Source organism: Molossus molossus, unplaced genomic scaffold, assembly GCF_014108415.1.
Source record: "Molossus molossus isolate mMolMol1 unplaced genomic scaffold, mMolMol1.p scaffold_m16_p_3, whole genome shotgun sequence".
NCBI classification, from domain to species: domain Eukaryota; kingdom Metazoa; phylum Chordata; class Mammalia; order Chiroptera; family Molossidae; genus Molossus; species Molossus molossus.
Window position 1 is genome coordinate 122,451,424 of NW_023425366.1, and position 20,857 is coordinate 122,472,280.

Here is a 20,857-nt window from a genome sequence, read left to right on the forward strand (position 1 = left end):
ACATCGATTGGCCTCCTCCTGCATGCCCCACACTGGGGATCAGGCCCACAATTTGGGCATGTGTACTGACTGGGAATCGAACCAGTGACATCTTGGTGCATGGGTCGACACTCAACCACTGAGCTACACTGGCCGGACCAGTTTGCTAATATTTTGTTGAGGATTTTAACATATATCTTTGTCACAGGTGTTGGCCTATAATTTTCCTGCTTTTAGTATCCTTATCTGGTTTTGGAATTAGGATAATGCTGGCCTTGTAAAATGAGTTTGGAATCTTCCTTTCTCTTGAATCATTTGGAATAGTTTGAGAAGGATAAGTATTAGTTCTTCTTTGAATGTTTGGTAAAATTTACCAGTGAAGCCATCCAGTCTAGGACTTTGGTTTGTTGGGAGTTTTTTTTTTTAATACTGCTTCAATTCTACTACAGTTGTAATCTGTCTATTTAGTTTTTCTGATTCTTCCATCAGTTTTGGAAGATTGTATATTTCTAGGAATTTATTCATTTCTTCCAGATTGTCCATTTTTTTTGGAATATAGTTGTTTGTAATATTTTCTTACAATTCTTTGGTGTCAATTGTTACTTCTTTTCCATTTCTGATTTTATTTATTTGAGTCCTTTATCTTTTTTCTTGATTAGTCTTGTTAAAGGTTTACCTATCTTGTTTATCTTTTCAAAGAATCAGCTCTTGGTATAACTGATCTTTTGTATTTTTTTTTTTTTTTTTTTTGATACATGCCCTTAGCGGGAACCAAACCCAGGACTCTCTGGTCCGTAGGCCTATGCTCCAACCGCTGAGCCAAACCAGCCAGGGCTTTTGTATTGGTTTTTAAGACTCTATTTTATTTATTTCTGCTCTGATCTTTATTATTTACTGCATTTGTTGTTCTTTTTCAAGTTCTTTTAAGTGTAAAGTTAGATTATTTGAAATTTTTCTTGTTTCTTGAGATAGTCCTGTAATGCTATGAATTTCCCTCTTAGGACTGCTTTCACTATGTCCCATAGATTTTGGGTTCTTGTGTTCTCATTTTCATTTGTTTCAAGGTATCTTTTGATTTCTTCTTTGATCTCATTATTAACCCATTCACTGTTTAGTAACATGTTATTTAGCCTCCATGTTATTGTGTATTTTTCAGTATTTTTCTTGTGATTGATGTCTTGTTTCATACCATGATGGTCAGAGAAGCTGCTTGACATAATTTCGATCTTAAATTTACTGAGATTTGTTTTGTGTCCTGACATGTGGTCTATCCTAGAAAATGTTTCTTGTGCACTTGAAAAGAACATATATTCTGCTGCTTTGGGGTGAAATACTCTGAGTTATCAATTAAACCATCTGATCTAGTGTGTCATTTAAGGCCACTGCTTTCTTGTTGATTTTCTGTCTGGAAGATCTATCCATTGATGTCAATGGGGTGTTAAAATCCCCTACTATGACTGTATTACTGTCAATCTCTCCCTCTATGTCCATTAAAATTTGCTTTATATATGTAGGTGCTGCTATGTTGGCTGCATAAATGTTGTTGAATTTATGCCATTATCGTTATATAGTATCCTTCTTTGTCCATTATTCTATAGCTTTTGTTTAAAAGTCTGTATTGTCAGATATAAGTATTGTTACTCCAGCTTTTTTTCCCTTTCCATTTGCATGAAATATTTTTTTTCATTCCTTTACTTTCAGTCTGTATGTATCTTTTGTTCTGTGATGGGTCTCTTTTAGACAGCATATATATGGGTCTTGTTTTCTTATTCATTCAGCTACCCCATGTTTTTTGATTGAATCATTTAAGATATTAACATTTAAAGTGATTATTGATAGGTATGTATGTATTGCTGTCTTATTCTTTTAACTATGCTTCTCTGTTATTTTTTTTCTTTTCCTTCTCCTCCTTTCTTCTTTCTTAACCCTTTAACATTTCTTGTAATACTGTTTTGGTGGTAACAAATTCCTTTAGCTTTTTGTTGTCTGGAAAGCTCTTTATTTCTCTTTCAATTTTATTTCTTAAATATTTTATTGATTTTTAGGAAGGGGGGGTAGAGAGAGAGAGAGAAACATCAGTGAGAGAGAACACTGATTGGTCACCTCCAACATGTGGGATTGGGCCCACAACCTGGGCATGTGCCCTGACTGGGAATCGAACTGGCAACCTCTTGGTGCATGGGTTGATGCTCAACCTCTGAGCCACACTGGTTGGGCTCTCCTTCAATTTTAAATGAAAGCCTTGCAGGTTAAAGTAGTCTTGGTTGTAGGTCTTTGTTTTTCATCACTTTGCATATTTCATGCCAATCCCTTCTGACCTGAAAGGTTTGTGTTTAGAAGTCAGCTGACAGTCTAATGGGAGCTCCCTTGTATGTAACTAACTGTCTTTCTCTTGTGGCTTTTAAGATTCTCTCTTTGTCTTTAACCTCTTCCAATATAATTACGATGTGATTTGGTGTGGGCTTCTTTGGATTCGGCTTCTTTGGTACTCTGTGCTTCCTGGACTTGTGTGCCTTTTTCCTTCACCAGGTTAGGGAAGTTTCTGGTCATTATTTTTTCAATAGGTTCTCGATTCCTTGGTCTCTCTCTTCTTCTGGTTCCTGTATGATGTAGATGTAGTTATACTTCATATTGTCCAAGAGTTTCCTTAAACTACCCTCATTTTTTAAAAATTATTTTTTCTTCTCTGATTGGGTGTTTTTTCTTACATTGTCTTCCAAATTGCTGATTCAGTCTTTTGCCTCATTGGGCCTACTGTTTATTCCTTCCAGTGTGTTCTTTATTTCAGATATGGCAGTCTTCATTTCTGAGTGGTCTTTTTTTTATGGTTTCTATGCCCTTTTTCATGCTGTTGAGCATCCTTATAATCATCACTCTGAATTCCATAGCTCATAAACTGCTTGCCTCCATTTCAATTAGCTCTTTTTCTAGAGAACTCTCCTGTTCTTTCTTTTGGGGCCTGTTTCTTTGTCTTCCCATTTTGGCTGCCTCTTTGTGTTTGTTTCTATGTATTAGATAAATCTACTATAACTCCCAGTTTTATGTTGTGGCCTTATGTAGCAGGTGCCCTGTGGGTCTAGTGGTGCAGTCTCCTTGATTACCTGAGTGGAGCATTCCAGGATTATCCCTTGTGTGGGTTATGTGGGCTCTCCTGTTGTAATTGAGTCTTGATTGCTATTGGCCCATTTTTGTGTGGGATCTGACCCTCAGGTTGGCTGATTATGAAGCTCAGCCCTGACTGGGGTGTGTGAGCTGCTGCATAGGTGCTGACCACGCGAAATGGAATTCACCTCACCAGGGTTTGGTGCTTTGGCGCCTGCTGAGATCTCCCTTTGGATAAGTGGCTTGTGAAGCTTATTGGATTCTGCTCTGATGTTGTCAGAAGCTGGCCACTGGGTGTGTTGGTTCTGGGCTTTTTGGAAGGGACTCTGGTGCAGGCCAATGTAAGATGCTGCCTGTAACTGCCTTCAGCAACCTGTTTGGAGCTACAAGCAATCTAGTGTTTGTGGCTGCCTCTGCTGTTCCTTGGTGTGCATGAGAAGGACCAAGTTGTGCACCAAGGCAAGCTTTTACCAGCACTGGGCCTGGGGGCAGGTCAGCAAAAGTCCCAAGGCACCCCTATATCTGATTGCTTCTGCCTGCTGGCTGCCTAATTGGCTCAGTCATTGAAAGAGCCTCTGGCTGTACTTGAGTTTTATGAGGTAGATTCACAGTGAGTCACCAGCTAGGGGGAAAAGGGGTTCACAGATTGATACAGGTTCAAACTTAGTGCCAGTGCTAGGTCTGAGGCCACTCAGTAGATGGCCCTGGGTATACAAAGAAGTCTAGTTGCCACTCACTAGGTGTTCACACACCTTTTTGTTGGGGCAGAGTCCTAGGGAGTCAGCAGGGTGAGGCCAGCAGAGTTTACCAGACCAAGATTTGGCTGTGTGAAGGGAAGGCTCTGCTCTGGTCAGTTGTGCGAAGGAAAAATGAGCCTTGTTCTAGAGCCATACAGATAGTCTGTTCCAGATTCTGCTGGAAGGAGACTTAGCTCAGCAAGGTGGGGCTGCTGGGAGTCGGGAGGCTGGGCCAGTGGATCTCCCATGAAGGGGAGCTACTGGTCAGGCTTTGGGGATGGTGGGGGCCGGTATGGCCCCCATCCTTGAGCCACAGCACTCAGTGTCCCAGATTTTACCCCAATCTTGGCAGGGCAGAACCACTAGGAGTTGGGAGGGTGGATCCTCTGGAGCTGGAGCTGGAGCTGAGATGGTGGGTCTGCTGGAAGCCCGGAGGGTGGTTCTAGCAGATCTCCCATGAGGGGGAAGCACCAGTCAGGTTCACAGGAGAGAGGGGGTAATGACCCCCACCTCAAAGCCAGACACTCAGTCACTGACACCCTATGAGTCTGCCCAGACCTCTACACCCTTGCAAAAGCAGCTGACTCCTCAGCAGGGTCTAAGCTCTGCAGGCTGGGGCAAGAGAGAGTCCAGAGGATGGGTGGGGCTATTGCTTTTCCCCAGGCTGATGCTGCATGGAGGGGAATGCTCCACCCAAGAGAGATGGCATCTGCAGTGTGGGAGAATGACTCAGCACAGACATCCTAGTGGCTGTCCCTTCAGCTCTCTCCCCAGAGACACAAACCCCTGACTCTCCTCATGTGACTCTAGTCCACTTCGCCTTTGCTCTACAGGAGCCCAGGGTGAATGGCTGTGACCGAAATTTTGTGTGTTGGCCCTTTAAAAGGGTGTCCATATCTCTAGTGGACTCCATCTCTTCTTGGCAAACAGAAACCCCACTGCTTTTCACAGCCAGATGTTATGTGGGTGTCTTTTTCTGGTTCTGGTGCTCTGGACTGGGGAGCCTGGCTTGGGGCTTACACCCCATGCTTCTCAGGGGGAACCCCCCACTGCAGCTGAGATATCCCTCTGGAACCTCAGCCACCCACCCCCTTGGACTCTTCCTACCAGACTTGATGTGGCTTCTTCTGTAAATCCTTGGTTATAAGACTTCTCTTCAGTTAGTAAAGGGTGATTGTTCTGTAATTTAGTTGTAATTCCAGTTTAGTCCTGGAGGAGGTGAGTGTAGCTTCTATATACTTTGTCACCATCTTGGGTCTCCTTTAAAATGACATTCTATGCAATATATGGCTAGTTCAGTGGGCAACTTAATCACACGAGTGTTTTCTGGGATTAATTATTGCACTTGGCTTGTAGCAGAAGTACTCCATGTGTACTTCCCATTTTTTCCACACAGAATATTTAAAAATGTGTACTTATGGGTTGAGATTCAATAAAATTAATTTTTACTGTTTCTTCAGGACAGTCATAAGTGAAAATTATTTGTTTGTTTGTTTTGTTGTGAATACATAATGACTTCTAGTACAGTTTGGTACCACTCAGGCTACAAGCAGTTTTATCTGCTGTTGCTTTCGTGTCATCAATACAAGTGATCAACACAGTGAAAAAGTCTTAGAATTGTGATGAAAATAGTTTGTCCTTGGGACCCTCTCTTCCTCACAGGATCAGTGGAATATACTTTGAGAAACATTGCTAAACCATTTTCAAGAAGTCCGCTTAGTCACATCTAATTGTTATCATTCTCAGCTCCCCTGGAGCATTGTTATGGCCCAATGGCGGAACCTGTTCATTTTTAGATTGGTTACAAAAGGGATAACTTTCCCTGTCCAGTTGTTTAGTGGTTAGAGTATCGGCCTGCACACTGAAGAGTCATGGGTTTGATTCCCATCAAGAGCACGACAGGATCCTGGCCCTTGTTGTGGGAGGCAACCAATCAATGTGATGTTTCTCTCTCTCACACCACTTTCTCTGAAAACCAATGGAAAAATATTCTTGGGTAAAGATTAACAAAAAAAGAAAAGAAAAGGGAAAACTTTGTTGTCTTTAAGAAAGTATTTGCTCTAAAGATCCCTTTTTCCATTTCAATTTTTAGAACTTTGACTTATATTTATTTGATAAAGCACTGCATATACCTTGATGAATTGTGATTCTAGCCAACTAGATGAGGCCAGCCCAACCTTATTTTAAAGGTGTTTACTTCAGAAAAATCGCAAAGCTTGAATGTCTACCAAGTATCCCCAAACTGGACGGTAGTTGGGTTTATTCTGAATGTCCAAATCACCATAGCTTTTCACAACATTTTTCCTGGCCCATTGGTTTTGGCTTTGGGTTCTGTGATGCAGTGTGATGTAATGCTGATAGTTTTGGGGGCAGTATAGCCACCTTGAATTTGAATCTCAGCTGTGTACCTGACCTCTCTGAGCCTTAGTTTTCCTGTCAAAGAAATGGAGATGATATTGAAGCTTATCTTGTTTGGTTTGGTAATCCATTGGTGAACCCACCATTGTGGATGTAATGGACTGCATGCGTGCACTGAACACCAGGTCCAGCACTGAACACCAGGTCCAGCGTATAAAAAGTGCTCCTAGGCGGAAGCTAACACTGTCATTATCTGCAAAAGGGCGGACTTCCTCCTCACCGCTGACAAAAGAGGGAGGAGGGGATCTGATGGAGCCCTCCAGCAAAAAATAATCTTTGTAATTAGCTCGCTCTTTCTTTAAAAGAAAAACCAATGTTTGACATTTTTTATTTTCATGAATGTAAATTGGCCATGTGTGAGTCTTCTGTCTGTGAAAATGTTCACCTTTATGTTAAAGTCAAATTTCCTCCGGTGCTTTTAAAATATGAGATGATTTGGAAAAAAATTTCTACTCAGTTTTCGAAGAACATAATAATTAGACAAAAGTTCAGTGCATCAATATAATTAGAAAGGATTTTAAAGCTGTTCATTTGCTTTTGCTCCCCCCAGAGCAAATATTTAACATTTCCCTGTTTAAACTGTTCATTTGCTTAGCAAACTCTCTCAAAGAATTAATAATGCGAAGGTGAAATTTAGCCTAGCTTGTCTAAATAATCCCAAACTACAAAATGGGTGACGGTAGAATCAGTGAGTTTGTACAAAGTATGGTGTCAGTGTGTCTGGTCTCTTTTGTTTTTGTGTGGTTTTTACCTGGACTACTGGTGATTTGTCTTTTTCTCTTACTACTTAAAACACGCCAAGCAAAAACAAACAAACAAAAACCAAAAACCAAAAAAAAGGCATTCGGCAGCAACATGAACATAGTCCATGGAAGTCTCTGTGTCTGTCTTTTCCTTCCTTGGCTCCCATCCTTGAATCTGATTCATTTCTTTTCTCATGGTATTTTTCGGCATCCGTTCCACCTTGTCGTTTTAGCTTCCAGGACTTGGCACACAGTGTCTTGCTCATCTTTCCTTAGTACATTCGGTCAGTGCCTTCACACGTTTCAGTGCCTCTGTGCGCTAGAATCCAGAGATTTCAGGGAGCGTAAGACAGAATCCAGGTGAAGGGTAAATGAGTTCATTGTATCAGACTTTTCTGTGAAGTTGATTTTTTTTGGTTAATCCTCATCCCAGGATATTTTTTCCATTGATTTTTTTTTTTTTTTAAGAGAGAGTGGAGGGGAGCGGAGAGAGAGACACATTGATTGCTTGCCTCCTACATGCGCCCTGACGAGGACCTGGGAAGGAATGTACAACTCAGGTACATGCCCTTGACCGGAACTGAACCCGTGACCCTTCTGTGCTTGGGCTGATGCTCTAACCACGGAGTCACACTGGCCAGGGCTGTGAAGTTGTTTTTTTGAACACATAAGTTAACATTTTTTTATCCTTCAAAAATAGAGTTGTAACAAATTTGAAAATGAATTCCTTATGCCAGAGGTTACAAATTGGGAGCCTCTGGCTGAAATAGCCCACAGCCATGTTTATTTGGCTCATAATGTTTTGTTCTTTAAATTTTTGAATTCTTAACATTGAAAAATTGGGGGATGTCCCATAAGTATCTGATTATGATATTTTCTTTAAAATATCAGTAAAGTCTGTTAACATCGAATTGGAGTTCTGCATGGCCACAGTGCCCTCACTGGAGCAGAGTGGGGAAGGGAGGTGCACTTTCCAGTCCCCACCGCACCCACCTGACTGGCTTCCCTCATTGCATCTGGGACCTGCCTGTCCCCGTAGGCATTTGAAGTTACAGTCCTGCTCTAGTATTAACTTGGACAATTTTGAAAATCCCTATGAACTTCATGGGTGCCACGCTGTGCTGTACTTGTCTTTTAGTTTTAATCTGAGAAAAAGGGGATATATAGTATTCTTTTCCCTTAAGAACTTCATGGTCTGGTGAGAAAGCCAGACATAAATAGGTAACTACAATCCAACATGGGAGTTCCTACAAGATAACTCTCTGGCCACTGCCTGCTTTTGTAGAGATAACAACTGTGTCCTCCTCCTAAGATTGTTGTGAGAATTCGCTGCATTAATAGATGCAAAGGCCTGGCACACAGTCAGTACATATGTCAGTGTCAGCTGCATGACGGTGGTGGTGGTGGTGGTGATGGTTCTCTTTTACTGGAGACATGGACACATGAGCCATCACCTTCATCTTCACTGTAGGGAAAGAAGATCTCTCAGATCTGCTGATAAATGGCAACTTGGACTTGACCTCAGTGGCAGGGAGATAATCTGTGGGGTGGGGAGCTGGAGGGCACCATGCCATCTGGCATGCCATTGTCTTTAGCTCCTGACAACTGTTGCCAGGCAGGAATTCAGGCCTTGTATTTAGTTTTTCCCAAAAGAATCTAGAACTCGGGATTTTTAAATGTGAACTCTCCCAGGATTTAACTGTTGGCTGAAAAGCAGTTTTTTTTTGTTTTTTTTTAACATTGTAGAGAACAGACAAATGTCTGTGGGCTGGACTCAGCCTTTAGATCTAGTCTGATCACTGTTATTTATCAGATGTGGAGGCCAAGGCACGGAGAGCGAAGTGCCCCTGGTGGGCAGCTGGGAGGGGGAGAACAGACCCAGATCCATTCAGTCCAGCGGGGCCTCCCTCAGTCCCCAAGCCTTCCTCCTAATGAGCCCACTCCATGGGAAGTTCTGCAGCTTGCTTCCTTTGAGATGGAGAGTTCCTTTTAAGCCTACAGATTAGAACCATGACAAACCAGGGCAGAGAATTAGATTCATATTCTCTCTGTGTGCTCACAATGCATCTGAACCACGTTCTGGAGCATTCTGGAGAGGAGTGGAAGGAGCAGAGTTTGCTGAGTCATACTGAGGAGGTTCGGATTCTGAGGCCTCTTCTTACCCCATGTGATTTCAGGGGCGTTAGTTACTTCATCTCTCAGTGCCTAGGGTCTTAAATTGTAAAATGGAGATTAATAGTAGGACCTTCCCACAGGGCTGAGAATCAAATAAATTCATTCATCCAAAGACCCTAGAATGGTGCCGGTACTTATAAGCTCTCAGTAAAAATTGGCTATAAAGCGCAAGAAAAAAACGCATCCTTTTCCTTAGGATTCCAGGGAATGTCATGCACCATTTCTTGTGTTTTCCAAGGTTTGGCAGATCATTTATTTTGCGGGGTGTGTGTACGTGCGCAGGCAAATACTCAGAAGACATTTTAATTTGGATACACACACACATGCACACATACTGTGTGGAGCAAAAGTAGGTTCACAGTTGTTTGTATGGGAAATAATACAATAATTAACAAATAATAAGAATAAACTTTCATGTACTCAAAACTGTAAACCTACTTTGCCACTCCCTGTAATTTCACAAATGCAGCGTCCTCACTTGTATTGTGTGGGGGACTGGGTGTAGGAGGGTGGCTGGGTTGGGGTGTGGAGTGAGAATGGGTTGGGACCTTGTGTGGTGGACACAGAAGTAGACCAGAGTACATTTCGGCCTGGAAGCATGTTATCACATAGGCCACTGATTAGATTATAGAAGTGTGGTATTTACTTAATTTCACTATTTCAAATGAAAAAAAAATCAGTATTTTTCAATGATCTCCAGTGGTGTATTAAACTTACTCAGTTCTGTTTCGCCTCACCATCCCAGGAAGAGCAGGGGGAGAGGGTCAGGACAGCACATTGTCAGAGAAGATCAAGTCTTTTCAGCAGGTCCAGAAGTCATCATGGCTCCTGTCCCTTCCGGCATTATCCACTCAGAAATTTGGTCATTCACTCAGTCATCCACTCCAGAAAGGTCTACAGTTGTCTACGCCATTCCAGGCACTGCTCCAGGTGTGGGAAATTCAGTGATCAAAAAGCCAGGCAGCAGCCTCCAGTTTCACAAAGCTGACATTTAGTGGAGGAGACAGATCACAAACATGTCAACAAGAAATAGATCAGATAAGTGCTGTGCTTAAAATCCCTTTAAGCTGAGATCTGATTGATAAGAAGACCAGGAGGATGAGGGCAAAGTTGTCAAGGCAGGAAGGAACCCTGAGTCCAAGGAGCAGAGTGAGGACTGGGGGCTGCAGGGGTGTGAACGAAAGCAAAAGGGAGAGGGAAATGCTGGGCGTCTAGCAGACGAGGGATACAGGCTTATTTTTAGATGACTTCGGTGGGAAAACCCAGCAATAGTGGAGGCAAGAGACCTACCAGGTGACTGGTGAAAAAGATGGTGGGGCTCACAGAGGGATGATGGAGAGGAGTTGGACAGGTTTGGGTGCCAGAGTACAAGAGAACTTGCTGAGATCCACGAACAGACAGCTGTTTCTGGGTGAGGGAACTACTAAGTGCTAAGTGCTTACTGGGAACAGGACCCTATTCCAAGTGTTTCACATGTACTGTCTTATCCCTGACAATGGACTGTAATGGAATGGGGACAGTTAGGATTCCCAAACAGGTAATGAGTGGCTAAGCTAGACAGGCTGACCCCATAGCCTATGCTCTGGCCACCGCACAGCATTGTCCCCAGGCGCTCATCTGTAAGGCCGGCCAAAGAATGTGCGGCTAAGTATTTCTAAACCAAGCAAATGCAGGTATTGGTGTGCAGGTTATAAATAACCATTTCCAGCTGCCAGCTGTTGTTTAGGTTTGGAAAGGAAAAGAGGATCTTAGCATGACTTGTTTATCTCAGGTAATTTGGCAGTAAACTGGGCTCAGGGAATTCGAGTTGCACAGGAAATGCAAAGGAAGAGTGGCAGGGATATTGTTCCAGGCTTTCAGAAGACAGAAGTAATTTAAAGACCCAGAACCAGCCTGGAGGTGCACGTGGGGAATTTGAAAAGGAGAATGTGTCTTAGAGCCAGCGTTTACCTGACTTCCAAACAGTCATGCTCTCTGTCTAATGATTTCCTTAAAGAGCTCCGCCACCACAATAAAGGGTCCGTGACATTGAGATAGAGAAATAATGGGAGGCCTGGCCAGTTTTGCTCAGCAGTTAGAGCGTCGGCCTGCAGTCCAGAGAGACCCGGGTTCGGTTCTTACTAAGGGCACGTACCTCAGTTGAAGTTTGTCCCTGGCCCTGGTTGGTCATGTGGGTGGCGGCCACTCCATGTGTCCCTTTCACATCGATGTTTCTCTCTCTCTCTCTTTCTCTCTCTCTCTCTATCTGAACAAAATGTCCTCGGGTGAGGAGTAAAAAAAAAAAAGGAAATAATAGGAAGAACCAGAGATTTTCCAGTCTTCTGCCTAGTTACCTCTTAGGTTGGAAACTAGAGGCCTGTTTTGTTGGGATTGTGCAGAGCTTAACTTTTTTTTTTTTTTTATTACTTGTCAGCATTTAAAAATTGTGTGGAAGGCAGGATGGCAATGGGATCAGGGAGGAGGGGTTCAATGGGGGGCATCTGTAATATATCAACAATAAAAATAAGTTTAAAAATAAATAAGTAAATAAAAAAATTAAAAGATGAAACTAAAATAAAATAAAGTAAAAATCAGAAGCTTTGCTCTGGTTGGTGTGGCTCAGTTATTTGGGCATCGTCCAGTGCACTGAAGGGTCTCCGGTTTGATTCCTGGGTCGAGGTACATGCCTGGGTTTCGGACCCAGTCCCAGTAGGGGGCGTGCAGGAGGCAGCCAATCAGTGTTCCACTCTCACATTGATGTTTTTCTCTCTCTTCCCTAAAAATCAATTTTTAAAAAGTACAAAAACAAAACAACTTTCCATTAGACGTTTTCTCATAAAACTGGACTTCTCTGGAAAAATCTAACCCAACAAACCCGAGCCCACATTCCTGCATGAGAACCTGCAGCTGGAGTCAAATAGTGACTCCTCATTAGGCTGGCCAGGTCTTTCCTGGCTGCCTTGTGCCACCCTGCCCCCTTTTACTGTGCCACACTTGTCTTTGCAAGGGCTGTAGGTCAAAGTCAGGATCAAAGTTCAGGGAGCTGGGATGGGGCTGAAGGTTTGTCGGGGTGGGGGAAGGGTGTGCAGGCAGCAGGCAGACAGCAGGGTATAGTGGACACTGTATTAGCAGGAGACTGACTCATTGCCAACCCAAGTTCTCCTCCTCCCTTGCTCTGTGACTGTGGGTGGCTTTGTTGTTGCACATGACAGGGAATCCCAAGAGCTATTAGTTGGGGCAGAACCTGCAGTGGTGGGTGCTCAGGAAGCTCTAGGAAACCATGATTTCCAGACAACCCGTTAGAATAGGTCTTGATTTTCCTTTCCCTTCTCTTTTTTTCCTTTTTTATTTCTTATCCCGTCTAACTGTTTTGTAAAATCTTTGCCCTAAAATAAATGAACAGGTCACCAGTAGCCTGTTGGCTTAGCTAAGAAATTGTTTCCTGAAACCATTTTGTCATTTTATTCTTATCTTTCATGCATTACAGATTGATCTCTTAAAAGAAGGTAGTTTGTTCTCTGAAAATGTTGTGTTCTCTTTCTGGCAAGCTTTGGGATCCCAAGGTTCATGGAGGCTACTTCATCTTTCTCCCACAGACCACTCCCTCTCGGACCTCAGATGGGAAGGCCTGCAGCATTTCTCATTATGTTCTATCCTTTTAAAAGCTGAATCAGCCCTGGCCGGTTTGGCTCAGTGGTTAGAGCATTGGCCTGCGGTACAGAGAGACCCGGGTTCGGTTCCCGCTAAGGGCGCGTGCCTTGGTTGCAGTTTGTCCCCGGCCCTGGTTGGTCGTGTGGGTGGCAGCCACTCGATGTGTCCCTTTCACGTCGATGTTTCTCTCTCTCTCTCTCTCTTCCCCTCTCTCTCTCCCACTCTATGTGAACAAAAAATGAAAAATGTCCTCAGGTGAGGATAAAAAAAAAATGTTTAATCAGCCTTTGGATATTTAATATTTTAAGTTTATTTTAGTTTCTTGAATAGGAAATAGATCCAAATAAATCATTGAAAAATGAAAGCAATATAAAGAATATACATTGAGAGGTGGCTCTGTTTGTTTGTTTGTTGTTTGTTTTTAATCCTCATCCAATGATATTTTCCATTGATTTTTAGATAGAGTGGGAGGGACGGAGGAAAAGAGGAATATCAATGTGAAAGAGACACATCGATTGGTTGTCTCCTGCACAACCCCAACTGGGGCAGGGGATTGAACCTGCAACCAAGGTATGTGTCCTTGACTGGGAATTGAACCCATAACTCTTTGGTCCCGGTCCAACGCTCTAACTGCTGAGCCAAACTGGCCAGGGCAAGAGAGTTCCTCCTGTGCATGTATCTTCTAGGTGGTTCTCTTTACCACTAAAACCAATATGAATATACATTCTTATTTTCCCTCTTTCTTAGAGATGAATTGCATGCTACATATACTTTACGCCCCTTGATATTTTTCACTTAACATATGGCCATCTATAAGATCTATAAGGAGCTTGCCTACACCTAAGGGCGATGGCAGAGCCGTTGGTCCTGGCTCCTTTTCCACCTGTCAGTTGGTGCCTGTGTGGGCCCAGCAGAATACCGTTCTGTTGTGTGGATTCACCATAATTGTTCAGCCATTTTCTACTCTTAGACTTATGGGTTATTGCTAATATTTGCTATTGTAAATGATGATACAGTGAATACCATGTGTGTGCATTTGTTTCCTGTTTGTGGAGGTGTCTCTTCAGGGTAGATTCCTAGAAGTGATGTTGCTAGCTCAAAGGGAAAATGCTTTTGTCCTTTGAGGAAATCACCAAAATATCCCCCAAAGGGGCTGTGTCATTTTGTACTCCTCCCAGCAGTGCTCAAAAGTGCCTGTTTCCCAGCTCTTGCCAACAGTATATTGTCAAGCCTCTGGATTTTTGCCAGTCAAATAGGTGAGAGAAAGTGGTATCTCAGTGGGATATTTGCCATTTAAATTAAATCACATAGATATATAGAATGAGAGCAATGTGATCTCATATCTGGACAGCAGAAGAAGTAAGCTTAGTAACCGAATGGCAGCACCATCACCCCACTGGGGAGAAACACATCTTTGTTCAACACTCCTTTGTGATGGGGAGGTCCCTGCAGGGGCCCTCTTTGCCTACAGGATTTCCACGACGCACCTTCGTTCTCCAAAGCCCAACCCTGCCTGCCAAGGCTGAGCATTTCACCTGAGGAGATGGGAGTGAGTTTTGACTGCCAAGTTTGCCTTTCCACATTCGGCATTTAATGGCATTTATCTGGCTAGTAAGGAATTCCAACTTCCTTTACCCTTAAGGAATCATTTTCTTCCAATCCCCTTATTCATTTCTTTAGCGGTCCAAAGTACATTAAAAATCTGTGCCACAAGAATTCCTTAAACTCCCTCCCCAGCACATTCTGGCCTTCTTGTACTTCTTTAAAGCTCTGGCTGGGGGGCAGTGTAGCGTAGTGGATTGCCATGCAGGCCCTGGAGTCTCACTGCCCAGATTCAAATCAAGGCTTCTCTGCTCACTAGCTCTGTGATTCTGGACAAGTTTCCTAACCTCTTTGGGGCTCCATGCCCTCCTCTGATAAGTGGGGTAATAGTACAGTGGTACCTATTTCATAGGGTAGCTGTAAGAGTAAATGCATTGTTGTATGTACTTAGCCTGGAGCTCAGTGCAAGGCACACGGTATGAGCTTCCGTGGTAGTGGTGGTGATGACAGTGATGCCGAGGACGTGATCGTGATGATGGTGATTAGGAGCACACTGAGCCCTACCTTTAACAAGCTACGTTTTTGTGACCTTGAGCAAGCAGCTCAATCACTCACCCTCATTTTGTTTCTGATTTCGTCACTGGTTTGTAGCAATGGGAATAATACTGTCCACAGGGGTGGGGAACCTTTTTTCTGCCAAGGGCCATTTGGATATTTATAACATCATTTGCGGGCCATACAAAATTATCGACTTAAAAATTAGCCCGCTGTATTTGGTCAGGCTAATTTGTTGAGGTGTGTGATGTATGTTAGCTACTATTGATTTTGAAGGCCTTATATGGCCTGCGGGCTGGACATTTCCCACCCCTCAAAGCAAGAGTCAGCTAACTCCAGCCTCTGGGCCAAATCTAGCCTGCTGCCTGTTTTTGTGAATGAAGTTTTATTGGAACGCAACCATACCCATTTGTTTACATAGTGTCTATGGCTGCTTTCACACTGCAGTGGCAGAGTTGAGTAGTTGTACCTGAGATCTTATGTTCTATAAACTAAAAAATACCTGGCTCTTTACAGAAAAAGGTAATTGACCCCTGATCTCAAGGAGTGGTTGTTGAGGATGTGAGAAATGAAGCGTGTGTATAGACCTGGCGCACATTAGGTGTCCAGTACAGTGGAGCCGCAGCAACCAAGCATTTAACTTTCATGAACTCCGTGCCCTCGCTCTTGTCCCCTCCCCTACCACTCTCCTCCAACCCCAAGAAGAAAAATAGAGTAATTACAATATGAATAGTTTAATTAGAAATACCATCAAATGATATTTTGCATATGTATGTTTATCATGTAGCATCCATTTCCATATACATCATATATTATACATGCATATCAGTCTGCAGCAGTGGGTATGCAAGGCTGTGTCCTGGAGACTGTGCTTTGCAGGAGGTTTAAGGCTCCTTTTCAGGGGTGATTTTGGTGCTGATTTTCCCTTGCCTGTTGACTTCAGAAGCTAACATCCAAGGAAGATACAACTCCCCTCTGAATGGTAGCAATGAATATTATTATCTGCATCTAGAGCAAAGTAAAACTCAGTGTCAGTTTCTTACCATTGAAAATAAGTGCAGAGAAAAATCTCTCTGAAATCTAAGTGGGAGAATGATATTATAGTTTAAAAAACTCAGTGCATTCCCTTCTTTTTATTGTTTCCCCAGGCACACATCTGTTTTAAAAAGTGAGGTAGACAGATATCATTTACATTTGGCCTTATTTATTGTTTCATGGCCGAATCTGGCAGGTCACCTTGCAGAATTCAGAGGAACATCCCCTTAATTTTGGAAGCAGCATATATGTTAATGTTCTCCTTCCACCTCCCTCCCTGAATTGTGAGAATAAAATGAGATCAACGTAGGAAGATTCTCAGAAGAGCTAGGTGCAGTAGACAGGCATGGTGTAATTGGGTTCCTTCCATCCTTGGCAAGAAGGAGCTGTCTCCACATTAAGTTACCTGGAGGAGAGAAGGGCTCAGTGGTGTGAGGACAGGGGCATTAGATAACAAATGCGTGTAATTAGAGCGAATTATCTTCATTGGAAAATAAGCACATTATTTTCCAATTTAACGAAATAAAGAAGCTTCTAATTAACTCCAGTAGAGAGATTTTCTTTCATATTTCAGTAGTTAAGCTCTATGTTTTTTGTATTAATATTTTGTTTTTATGGCCCAGCTTAATGTTTTTTTTTTTTTCTTTTTCTTTTTCTTTCTGTTCCTTATTGGTATAACAGAATTTTATAGAAGAAAAGCAAACCCAGAGGTGATTCAGCCTACATTTTTTTTTAAAGAAAGGGAAGAAACTATGGTCCAGAGAGATCTTGTTGGATCCTGTGACTTGTCCAGGGGGCCCTAACTGGTTAGCTGTCCACTGGACCAGATCCCCAGGTGTGTGTCTGGCCAGCATAGGAAGGGCCTCAGCTAGACTCTGGGGTCTGCCATGCTCACCCTGGCCTAGCTCTGCTTCCCTCCTGCTACCTATCCTTGTTCTGGGCCCTACTTGGCCGTGTTGGCATCTTACTTGCCTCAGAACTACTTCCATTACTAAAAATGTCTTTGTCTGTCCCCTGGCCTCCAGCCCATTCTATCCTGTTCCAGCTTCAGGTCCATCTCCTAGCTCCTGACTCTTCATTGCATGGCCTATATTACCTTGTGTGCCCCTCCACTGACAGCCAGAGCAGGTGTAGACAAACAAGGATTTGTGGGAACACCCTGGCCCCTGCCCCAGCGTCTCAGGGTCAGGAGGTCAGAATAACATTGGCCTAACAACTCAGATCACCTTGTTACTGGAAAGGGGACCTAGCCCTTGCGGGTGTGCTCAGGGCCAGCCGGTTGTGTGTGGGTTCTTGACTTCACGCAGGAAAAATTTCACAGCACAAGTCTAGGTGAATTTAGAGATCATCTATTAAAACTGGGGACAGAGAAACAAGGAAGGGCCTAGGATAGAAGAAGCAACAGGAGTGGTACTAGGTGGGGAAATGAGCCGAGGCTGGGCTGCTTTGGCTCACTAAGAAGTCAGAGAAAAGGGGCCTTGGGGACAAGTTCAGGGGGTTTGTCCAGGACCAACGGCTGCTGCTGGTTGCTGCCCTGGTTGCAAGCCCCATGGGGCCCCTAAGAGTTTAAGAGATGTATGCCTGTAGGGAAAGAAGGGAGGGGGGAGGAGGCGCGGTGTGCTCCTGGGCAGGGAGAGTGCGCGCTGGACCTTCGTTTTGAAGAGTTTTAAAAGCTGGGCGTTTATGGGAGGTCTTAGGGGAGGATCTCAATTCAAATATTCATCGGTTTTATGCTGATGTACCAAAATGAAATTTGTTCTCTTAACTTCATCTGTCCTTGGGTATGGTTGGCAAATGGCACTAATTGGATTTCTGCTGTCTATCTCCCTGAGCAGAGTGATTTAAGCTGTTTACCCTCTGGTTGCGAAGGAAAAGTGCAAACCATTTATTCTTAAGTGTCCTTGGTTTTAAAAAAGGTGAGATGTACTAGATGGCTACAGATTGCTTGGCATCTAGATTTTCTGTATAGCTGTAAACTGCTGTTCAGCTGTGTGTCTCAGTTTCTCTGTTCTTCTTGTTCTGGCTTTCTAGCCTGTCTCATCCTGATCGCTATACCCTGGGTTCTTTAAAAATAAAAATTGATAAACTTTATTTTTCAGAGCAGTTTTAGGTTCATAGCGAAATTGAGTAGAAAGTACAGAGAGTTCTCATACCGCTTGTCCTCACGCATGTACAACCTCCCAACTGTTGACATCCTGCACCTCAGTGGTACATTTTCCGGGCCTCTTTCTCATCTCTAAATCCTGGGTTCTTTGTCTTAAGGCAAAAAAAGAAAGAATACAAAAAGGAAAGAAAGCACACACAGAGTAAGCTAAGTGGGTGTCTGTGGAACACAAAGGCAGTCAGTTTCAGATAAATCCATTCTGTCTTGTCATTCTCTGCTGTCCCCAGGGCACATGGCTGGCTGGTCACAGCATCAAAGCTCACACAGAGATAATCCTGCTCTGGCCTTTTTAACCTCTCTGTCTCTCAGAACCACTTTCAAATTCCTGAGGCTGGGATTCTGATGGGATGCAGCTGGGTCAGGGGCCCACCCTGGGGATAGGGAGGAGAGGAAGAGAGAAGGGTGCAGTTTAGGGTGTCATTATGGCTGAACAGATAACCCAAAAGGTGTCTGATACTGTCTAATCCATGTCTCCTTTGAATTCTCCAGGTGTCCTTTCTAAATCTTTTTATATATTGGTCCCAAAGTTTGACCAGAGGTTCATCTTTGGGCTTTTGCTCTTCCCTTATTTTCACCTTTTTAGGAAGAGGAATGTCCCTCCACTTGTTGCTTTATCGCCAGCTGTGGGCCCCACCCTTATCATGCCCCAGTCATGTGTAGACCCATTGGAAGTGACCATGTCTTTCCTCTGAGACTCGATCCCCACCTCTTGTCTGTCAATAAGTCATCACTAAGCTCTTTTGCTCTTGACTTCTGAGGGCTCTTGGCTGATGGGACCTGTGGTTGTGGCATTCTCACAAATAGCCACTTGAAAGTGAAGTTGGACAGTTTGGGAGACGCCTTGACAATGTGCAGTGACTGTCATTTTCCATTAATTTTTCATCAAGGAATTCTTTTGTAATGGACACTCCCAGAAAAGTTTTGGACACCGCATTTACAATAGCATATTTAAGCATTCTGATGTTGATCTGTTTAATTTATGCATGCCTTCAAATGTTAGTCTTCTAGTTTTCTGAGAAAAGCAACAATTCTCTCTGAAATTGCCCATTATGTGAAATGCAGGTGATTCCCCCTAATTCACATCGGTACCATCACCTGTGTCCGAGTTTGGGGGTGGGTGCAGCACATTGGGACGCACTCATCAGAGGGTATGTGTATGCACAGTGGGGCACATTTTATATAATCCAAACAATTTAATAAAAATGCAATTCAGCTGGGAAAGCTAGAGTCTGCCGGCCCTTGCAGAGTGCAGATAATGTTCCAGATTAAAGAGCTGAGGCTTTGTTCATTAAAGTCAAATCACGTGAGTGTATGAATTACCATTTCCTTGCTGTTGGTTTATTTCAAGAGTATTCCATTTTCCCATTATAATAATAGGCTACATTTTCTTAAAGTCATTTTTGGTCCCCTCTATCCAGTTTGCAAATAAAAAGCTTTTGTGGTGATAAGCTAGCTGTTTTAAAACAGCTTTAATCTCTGGTTCTGCTTTTGAACTGCTACAGGTCAGACTCTGCGAAAGGTGGAGAGAAGCCGGTCCTGCTCTCGGGAAAAAAAGGAGGTAAATGTTTGGCTGGCAAGGGCTGGGGGGAGGCAGCTGTTTGAAGGGACCTGAGGGAGCAGGCTGGTGATTAAGTATTCCTGGATCTCCTTTCTGACTCCCAAGCTTGATCGACTAAATGACAGTTCACTTGTAGCAATAATCTGTTGCTGAATGTATCCGTTAGCTTTGTCTGTGTAACAGATCACCATGACTTAAAACAACCATGCATTTAGTTGACCATTCTGTGGGTCAGTGATTTGAGCTAGTCTTTTCTGGGCAGGTCTGCTGATGGCCAGGCTCTGCTGACCTCGGCTGGGCTCATGTATGCATTTGTAGTTAATTGCTGTCATCTAGGGGCTGACTGAGTATCAGAATGTTTTAGTTGTTCCCCAATGTTCTCACCCTCCAGCAAGCCAGCCTCATGGAGGTTCAAAGCTTCAAAATTTGGGAGTGGAAGCTGTGGGACCTCTTGAGTCCTAGGCTCAGAACTGGCAGGTGTCGCTTCTGCCACTTTCTGTTCTTTAAAGCAAGTCACAAGGTTAGCCCAGATTCAAGGGGATGGGGAAATAGGTCTTACTTGATGGGAAATCTATAAAATATTGTGGCCATTCTTTTTTTTTTTTTATCCTCACCCGAGGACATTTTTCCATTTTTTGTTCAGGTAGAGTGGGAGGGAGAGAGAGGAACAGAGAGAGAGAGAGGGAAACATCGATGTGAAAGGAACACATCGAGTGGCTGCCACCCGCACAACCAACCAGGGCCGGGGACAAACTGCAACCGAGGTACGTGCCCTTAGCGGGAACCGAACCCGGGTCTCTCAGGACTGCAGGCCGACGCTCTAACCGCTGAACCAAACCGGCCAGGGCTGTGGCCATTCTTGAAAACTCCCACTCCGAGCCCATCTGCTCTGTGCTAGGCACCAGGGCTGGGACTAAGGCGTGGGTGGGATGGTCTTGATCTCAGGGTGTGCGCAGTATATTGGAAGGGATGTGCACCAGATCATTACAACACAGTGTGAGAAAGCGTCAGTATTGTGAGAAAAGGACAAAGAAAGCAGAATCTCAATACAGAAAAGGGGTCACCTAACTCTGTTAGTGATTATCAAGAAAGGCTGTGCAGAGAAGCCGACGTGTAGGCTGCCTTCTAAAGGGTGAGTAGGAGTTTTCCAGGCCAAGGAAATGGCGTGGTCAGAGTCGCAGAGACATGAATAGGAAAGTTGCAGAATTATTGAGCCTGA

General features: G+C 43.6%; 1 protein-coding gene across 1 annotated transcript in view; it reads left to right on the forward strand.

Moving 5' to 3' along the window:
• LOC118641794 (katanin interacting protein) overlaps positions 1 to 20,857 on the forward strand; it is a 203,788-nt gene that overhangs the window by 5,714 nt on the left and 177,217 nt on the right. The window contains exon 2 of the mRNA XM_036279354.1: positions 19,583 to 19,638. Coding sequence (XP_036135247.1) covers positions 19,583 to 19,638 — 56 coding nt within the window. The remainder of the gene's footprint in view (positions 1 to 19,582; positions 19,639 to 20,857) is intronic.